Raw genomic sequence first — 8,724 nt, 5'->3', positions numbered from 1 at the left:
TTTATATATATTAAAAATATTATTAATATTTTAAAAATATTAAATTTTATTTATAATTTAAATGTTATTATGGTTCAAATATTAATAATTTTAATTAATTTTTAAAATTTAAATATTATTTTTTATAAAATATAATATGTATAATTTTTTAAACTTATAAATGATATTTTAGTTTTTATAATTTTTTGAGACTATTTTTTAATTAAGAAATAGCTAATACCATGGGGATGTTAGTATTAGCTATTCCTTAATTTTAACTTATTTTGAAAAATAATCACTCTAGAGGAATAGCTATTTCTTAAAACATGTAAGAACCAAACAATTTTTTCTCTGTTTTGCGAGTACTTTTAGGTAGGCATGACCTGAGTAATAGGAAAAATTGCAAATTGCTAATTGCCATTTGCCAACCATGGAATGGTACTATTTCTTGTGCTTGAAAAAAGAAAAAAGAAAAGGTAAAACAGCAAAAAACTCAACCAAGGGCAAAATAGTCAAGACGATCTTAGGCATGGTGGCATCGTAGTTTCCCACAAATCTGATGTTATGCACAAAACAAAAAGGCAAAAGTACAAACTTTTTTCCTTCACATATGGACTTGGGAGAGAGAAACGAAGCGAACTAAAACAACCAGGACTGGAGTAGTAATATTATTATAATAATTATTTTTTTATTTATTTTTATAGCCCAGGAGGGGAGGGTTTGTTTTCGTAATATACCCTCTTTCCTCGCTGTTTCACCCCCGAGTCTTCAACAAACACAAGCCCCCAGGCCGCAACTCTCTTTCTTCTCCTCTCGCATTTTTTCTTCCTGGTCATTTTCTTACTTCACTGTTTTGAGTCAAAGAAATGGCAGAGGAGAAGAAGGCCCAAGCTGCTGGTGTCTGGCCAAAGGTTAAGCCTTTTGTCAATGGAGGTGCCTCTGGTATGCTTGCCACCTGTGTCATCCAACCCATCGACATGATCAAGGTTTTCATACATCTTTACTTTCATATCTCCCTGTATTTCTGTTAGATCACTTCTTTGTTTTTCCTTTTAGTGTTAAAAGGATGCTACTTTTAAACCCAAAGATGGGGGTTTTAGATCTGGGGTTTGCTCGGATTTCTTTCGGAGTATTTGTCTATTTTTGTTGTGTCATTTCGGCTAATGGTCCTTTGTTGTTTTGGTTTGGTGTAGGTGAGAATCCAACTGGGCCAGGGATCGGCAGCAACTGTCACCAAGAACATGCTTAGAGAGGAGGGTGTTGGTGCCTTTTACAAGGTTCTGTTCTACAACTTCATTCAAGTTTTGATTTTTTTTTACTTTTTGAGTCATATGTATGGCTGATCTACTTTTTCAGGTATTAGATTTTGCTATCGACTTGTGAGATCTGTGTTAGAAGCTGGATCTTTTATTTGTAGTTCGTTTAACATGGCATACCAACGAGGATGTTCGAAGTTTCGAGTTTCTGTACATTTTTATTCTATGTTGTATATGACATTATGTAGCGATTTTGGTTGCCAAATTATTGGAATTCAATGCTGTTTCATGGGATTAGATGTGCTTCTTGATTTGTTAATACTTTATAGCATATAAAAGATGATATTGACAACAATTCATGCTTTCATTGTAGTCCGATTATCTGGAGGCTAGACTTTATACAACTTAAAACTGCAATTTGGTCATTGGTGGTTATACATAGAGATAGTGACATTATCTTGCTGAATTCGTACTTCCTATTTTCACAATTCGATAATTTGGTTAGATGTTCTCAGTTGCATTCAGAAAATATTTCTATTGTCCATGAACCTAAGTTGTATTATTTTGGACAGGGGCTATCAGCTGGATTGCTCAGGCAAGCTACATACACTACTGCTCGACTTGGATCATTCAAGTGAGTGTCTAGTGTCTGCATATGGGATAGGATGTAAATGGTTGTGTGGCTTTCATTATACTCTTCAAGATACTTCCATTTTTGTTCTAATAATTAATAGTTTTGAGTCTGAAGTGTAAATTTCATTTTTGAACCTTATTAACATTTGATTTTGTTTTTATTGTCTCTTTCTGACATAGTTTGCTTCTGAGACTAAGTTTGAATTATCCATTCGGGTTCTGATTTAGATGTTGATTTATTTCCATTTTTTTTGTATAGAATGTTGACAAACAAAGCAATTGAAGCCAATGATGGGAAGCCCCTACCACTGTATCAGAAGGCTTTGTGTGGTCTGACTGCTGGTGCTATTGGAGCCTGTGTTGGCAGCCCAGCTGATTTGGCACTTATCCGTATGCAGGCTGATGCCACTTTGCCTGCTGCTCAGCGCCGAAATTACTCGAATGCATTCCATGCTCTCTATCGTATTGTTGCTGATGAAGGGGTTTTGGCACTTTGGAAAGGTGCAGGCCCTACCGTAGTTAGAGCCATGGCATTGAACATGGGAATGCTTGCCTCTTATGATCAAAGTGTTGAGTTTTTCAAGGATTCCCTTGGCTTAGGAGAAGCTGCTACAGTGCTAGGTAATAGTCTTTCTAAGTAGCATATGGATGTTTTAACCATTTTAAAGTCTTTCATTAACTATCATCGCAAAAGAAAAAGGACTACTTTATGTTCTAAATTTGTTAAGTCAGCTTAACTTATCCCTAAGTTCCCTAACTGATACTTTGTTGGTATAGGCAAATAGCAGAAGTCATTTGTTAGAAGTTATTGGTAACATTAGGAAAGATTGTTGAAACATGTAGCGTTGTTGGACTACCTAATGATAATTGGAGTTTATATTTTACTTGTTGTGATTAAGCACATCCCTTTTCAATGCCATGTGCATGAAAGATTGGTCTGAACATAATAATTTATCCCAACAACCACCAGGTTTTAATACTTCATTTCATAAAAATTTCCTTCAAGTGAATGACTTGTTTTATTTTCCTTATTATTGCAAATGTTGGATGAAAAATTTTTAACATATGCATTATGATGTCATATCTTTTTCTTTCACTTCTGTATATATATTACATATGTGCTAATTCGGAGTTGTTTGTGTGAAGGTATGTATATTATCTATGTGAGCATTGCCATCATGGACTTAATAATAAAGAAATAGTGTACTGACTAGGTTTTATGAGAAAGATAGGCTATGAGAGGACATTTTAACCCATGACTTTGATGAAGACACTTAGCTAAGGAGGGTTAATAAATACTAGTTCTATGCAAACCCACTATGTGGGTGAAATTGATAAATAACTTGATTATTTAGATAAATATTAAGAGAAGAACAGAAAATAAAAGAATTTGTAGTTATCTTAATATGTAGAAGAGAGAAGTGGGAAACTGCATGTTGAGATTTTTAGAATAGAGAAAAAGTAGGCACAGAAGTGGGTTTAAAGATATGAACTCCACCGCTACTTTCTAGGAAAAGTAAATAACTAATATGGCCTTATTAATACATATATTTAATTGTATGATTTCGTTTTTTTGTCAATTTAGCAACTGAGTTGGTGTCACTTGACTCGTGACATCAATCTCGTCAAGTACTTTATTAATAGTATAGATGTAAGCAAAAGTTAAATAAGCACAACAAATTAGGTTTTCTTGTTTAACTAATTTATGGTTGCTAGTGCACTCAACAAAGACTTAGGCTAATAGAGTAATACCTAAAGATGAGAAGCCTTGGGGTTTTTTGATAGCAAATGTAAGTATTGTGAAAGGAGATCTTAATGAAAAGAAACTAAGGATTAGTTTTAATCTTAAGAGGGAGAAATTTTACTTTTTTGATCTTTGGGTTTGTTTGTCTTTTCTGAAGCTGTTTTTATATTTTACATTTGTTTATTTTATTAATATTATTTTTTGGGGGTGAGCATGGTCAGTCAGGGAGGAGAAGGCTTGAACACTGACCCTCCTTCTTGGAGGGGAGTTATGTTTACTAATTATGCTATGCCTTGGCCATGAGGCCTTTATTTTTTGAGTAAGTTTGTTTGAAACAACCCTTTTTACAGTTTCAAAGATACATGCAGAGATTGTAGCAGGAATATTTTGTCTCCTTGCATTTTATTGTTTGTTAATTAGAGAACTGGTTTCTCCTACCTCATTTATATTTTTAATTGGTTGGTTGGGCTTATCTAGTGCTGGTCCTGATTTTGGAGGTGGCATTGTTATTTGACTAAATCTCTTTCTCCATGGCTGCCTTGATGTCCTTTTAGGTAAAATATTTGGCCTAATCTGCTTTCAGGATAGATTTTGATGCTTTTTCCAATTCTTAAAAAGACAGCAGTGTTGATAGGCATGCATTGCTAATTGTAAAACTTGTGAACTGCCTTTTGAATTCAGCAAAGATATGCCTTTGATCTCTTTTCCCACCTCTAGTAATGGTCCTTTTCTTTGTCTCAGGTGCAAGTACCGTTTCAGGATTTTTCGCTTCAGCTTGCAGTTTACCTTTTGATTATGTCAAAACACAAATTCAGAAAATGCAACCTGATGCTGAGGGAAAGTATCCATACAGTGGCTCTTTGGACTGTACCATGAAAACCTTCAAGTCTGGAGGACCATTCAAATTTTACACAGGATTCCCCGTATATTGTGTTAGAATTGCTCCACATGTCATGGTATTTACTCTATTCTTTCTGCATATTTGATTGTCCACTTAAACTGTAAAGTGAAAGCTTAGTGAAGAGTTTTTAATTATCACTGATGACTGGATGTTCTCTTATGCAGATGACTTGGATATTCCTCAACCAGATTCAGAAGGCACAGAAAAGCATAGGGTTGTAGAGTTCTCAGAGATGGGAATTATTGTTGGAGTCCATGAATTAAATAAAATCTTTATTTTTGGTTTTGTTGTATTCTTTTTTGCTAGTTCTGGCAAATTCCACACATCCTCAAAGTCAAACCATTTTGTTTACAAATTTTGAAGTGCATTTGAAGTAGGATCTTCAAAGTTATCTTTAGTTTGTCCTAGTAAAGTTTAGGGTGTGGCCGAAACCGGAGTCAACAAGTACCAATTGAAACCGAGAGTTACTGATTTGGGAGTTCACAAGGAACAAATACTTCTTAAGTAAAATAAATGTACTCTATAAACAGGTATTGGGGATTCTTCCTGATTGATAACCAAGTTCAATGCATTGAATCTTTATACTATGCATCTTTTCCATTTTTTATTTGTTTCGAGTTTCATGACAAATGCTGGTATCCCAGCAGCATCTTAGCTTTAGCTTCTCCAATTGTGTATTTATTTGTTCAGCTGTCTTGTGAGCTCTCTGCTTTATTATTTGGAGTGCATGAATTGTCTTCTCAGGAGTTGTATGATCAGAGTTTCATTACTATTTATCACGCAGGGAGTGATGGCATTGCCAGGCACTTCGTTAATTATAAAAGAATTTCATGTTTCGCCAAGTGCGAGGGAATCATGGATGTCTTTAGCGCACTTTCGAGTATTGACAACCTTAGCAGTTTAACAGATTTGATCAGTGTGATCGTGTTATAACCTTTCATAATGATTTATCGACTAAATGTTCAAATTTTTTTTTTTCGAATAGTATCAAATTTATTCATCATCAAGGGAAAGGAACCCCTCCACCATTACACACAAACAGAAGGCCAGAAAGCTTTGATTCGTATATCAGTCCATTTTCTCTCATATATCTTTCCAAAACCTCCTCCAAAGGTCACAGAGAAACGTCCCCTGTACACACCAAAAACCAAAAAGGCAAAACCCCCAAAGAGAGCCACTGCATTCACAAGGTAAGTTCTCCCTTCTCCATATCGATGAGTGCTCTAGCAATACATAAGAAAAGTTCTCCCGAGGATAATAAGAACCCGTTTATCCTCTTCTATATCTAGTACTATGAAACCCTCCGGGAAGATAAGTTTATCCACATTTACAAGCACATCTTCCACTATACCTCTCGGACATATGAGGGTTCTATATGCCAATTGTAGAGTCACAGTAGTGGACTTAATCTCTCCTAAACCCAACTTGTTGTAGATAGGCAAAAGCATCAAATTAATACTTGCCCCATGATAATTTTATTTTATAGAATTATTTTTATCACAATTTGTTCTTAAAAGCTAGTTAAGTTCTTGAGTTGAGATTAGGATTTAGTTATTTTTAGTTATTTTTTTAATTAGTTTATTTTTATTACTTTATATTATTTTATGTTTATTTACCTTAGTTTGGTTATTATTTATTACTTTTATGTTTTTTGTAGGACTATAAATGTCATGATCCAAATCGAGGAGCCGTGACTGATGCACGAGCCTAGCAACCAAAGCTCATGAGACTCGAGCAAGCCTCAGAAATTCGGATCAAAGTAGAACATATAACATATAGCCAAGGGTTTTCCACAATAATATATTCATAATATAATTCAAATTCAAATACGTATAAGTTGCCTCTTGGCACATAGTTTATACATCAGCATCTTAACAATTTTCATAAGGCCCTACATTAGCCATCAAAGTAGGTTTGTACTTTACAACCCTTAGACAAATTTAAATGGCAATATCGTGCCTACATACATCAAAACTAAACCTAAAATCCATAGGCGAAAGCTAATACATCACAGACTCAATGAAGTGGACCCATCAAATGGGAGACCTATCAGATGCTAGAACTGGTCTGTCAAAGGACAAGCTTCTCCATGCACTGTCCAATGGCCTATTTATCTTAACAAGGTACAACAAATGGGTGAGTCACCGAATACTCAATGACGGGTGCAGATAAATCAAATATGTTAATGTTGATAAATGTAAACATATATATTGCATTTTCAATGCAATAAATTATTCTAACTAACATCTCTAATATTATGGGTATGCCATTCATCGCTAGAATATTCCATAATCTCACAAATCACACATGTCACAATATCTCCACAAATAGTACATATTGTGTTAGGCTTACCCTCAAAGCCATTACAAAGTTACTCTTCATAGGCATACCTTAGTTACCAAAGTGTCATATAAAATTAAAATTAATCTCTTCCTATCTAAGGCTATGTCATATCACTCATAATTGAAATCATAATCATAAAGTGGTCCTCCCTAGACATTATCAAATCATGCACGGTGGCCAATCGATGGAGTCAAATCACGCTCAGGGTTAAAGCCGCTGGTGGAGAATGAAATCATGTATGATGCCTAAGCAACAAGCGGAGCGTCAAATCACGTGCATGCCGAAGCAACAGGAGGAGAATCAAAGTCATCATATGGGGTATTCTTAACGGACAGCATCACAACACTACAAAAGGGATTAAACCACCATTCCTACTTACCACCATCCCTGTAGCCACAAAACAAAGTCATAGGGAATAGGACTCCACTCAACCTCAAATCAAATCAACATCCAAAATTCTCATCATTGAACGGAGCATAATTCCACAAATAAGGCCATCATGCTTTTGATACCACATATGTACCATTTTATTTAGTATTTAATGTTTCTTTTCATTAATTATTGATTTTTTCTTATTAATTTTGTAGGTACCAGAAAAAATTCAATGTCGCGGCGCAAGAAGGAGAGTGTCGTGACACCTTGGAAATAGACAACATGAAATTGTAAAGGTATGAGCACTACATCACCCGAGCAATGGCACTACAGTGCCTCAAGTTTGGCATCATGCACAATTTAGCGTCGCGGCGTAAGAGAGAAAATGTCTTAGCTATTGTTGATTTTGCACACGCAAGTATACCCATCGAGCAAGTAATATATATAGTAAGTCTAGCTTATTGTTCCCACAAGGATTTATTTCTAAAGTTTCACTAAGTACTAAAATTGTAGAACAAATTAATCTTATTTAAGCAATTCAAAAATTAAAAAGCTAAATTAAAGATGAAATTACAATTAACACTAAATAAACCATCAAAAATTAAATATGTTGAGAAAAATAGTAGATTAAAGACTTAGAATCCACCTTTTTTGATACTAGCTTTTCTTGTTATTTATCTTTTTTGGGTAGTTTTACTAACCTAGAATCCAAAGCTATGGACAAGTCTCCATCGAGATGCTTGTACGTACACCTAACTTAATTAGTTGACTATATGTATATAGGAATTAATCAAATTAAGTTCATTAAGCAATTGTCCTAATTTGGCTATGTGTGGCAATTGGCGTATGTCTATCCAAATCGCGAATCAAATCACCTAAATGACATGAACATACACTATTTAAATCTTAGTCCGACCTAAAATCTCTTTGTCGAGTTTCATTTAGATTCACAAATCAATTAATTGTTGATTAGGCTATTAAAGGCATTAAGAATAGATTTGAATAAGTAAAACGATACCCATTCATGATAAATAGTAGAAAAACAAGTATTCAGACTACATGTTGAAATCCACCATATTCCTAGATAAGCAAATTAGTTCATAATATCTAAAAAAAAAAATCCAAAGAAATTTAGTCATGAATTCAAAACAAGAAAATAAGAATAAAACAAAAGGACAGAAATGAACTAATGTCAAAGCTTGGTTGATCGTGAATCTCTCTCAATTGCTCTTGAATTCTTGATTGATTCGTAGCTCCAATTCTCCAAAAAAGCTGTTGCCGTCTCACTCTTTGAATGCTCTCCAAAGGCTTTTAAATATATATAAGATGCCCTACTTTCTAATTTCTTGTCAGAATTTTTAATTTTGGAAAACAGGGTGGTGCCACGGTGCCATGACAAGCTTTGGTATCATCGTGATGCTCCTTTTTTGGCACCGCAGCTCCGTGCTCTCCGCCAATTGTATGATGCACCCTTCCAGCTCAGCACTGCAGCCATG

The 8,724-nt window shown here is 34.7% G+C and overlaps 1 protein-coding gene across 1 annotated transcript; it reads left to right on the top strand.

The window, feature by feature from the left end:
- Positions 685-5,120, top strand: LOC18589569 (mitochondrial dicarboxylate/tricarboxylate transporter DTC). Its single transcript, XM_007014600.2, has 6 exons — positions 685-965; positions 1,173-1,256; positions 1,808-1,869; positions 2,128-2,489; positions 4,354-4,568; positions 4,678-5,120. Exons 1-6 carry the CDS (start codon positions 846-848, stop codon positions 4,732-4,734), a joined length of 900 nt encoding a protein of 299 aa, XP_007014662.1. The 5' UTR covers positions 685-845; the 3' UTR covers positions 4,735-5,120.

The sequence above is a fragment of the Theobroma cacao genome, chromosome 9 (genome assembly GCF_000208745.1).
Source record: "Theobroma cacao cultivar B97-61/B2 chromosome 9, Criollo_cocoa_genome_V2, whole genome shotgun sequence".
NCBI lineage: Eukaryota > Viridiplantae > Streptophyta > Magnoliopsida > Malvales > Malvaceae > Theobroma > Theobroma cacao.
The sequence above is the reverse complement of the archived record's forward strand: the minus strand, read 5'-3'. Positions and strand labels throughout refer to the sequence as shown.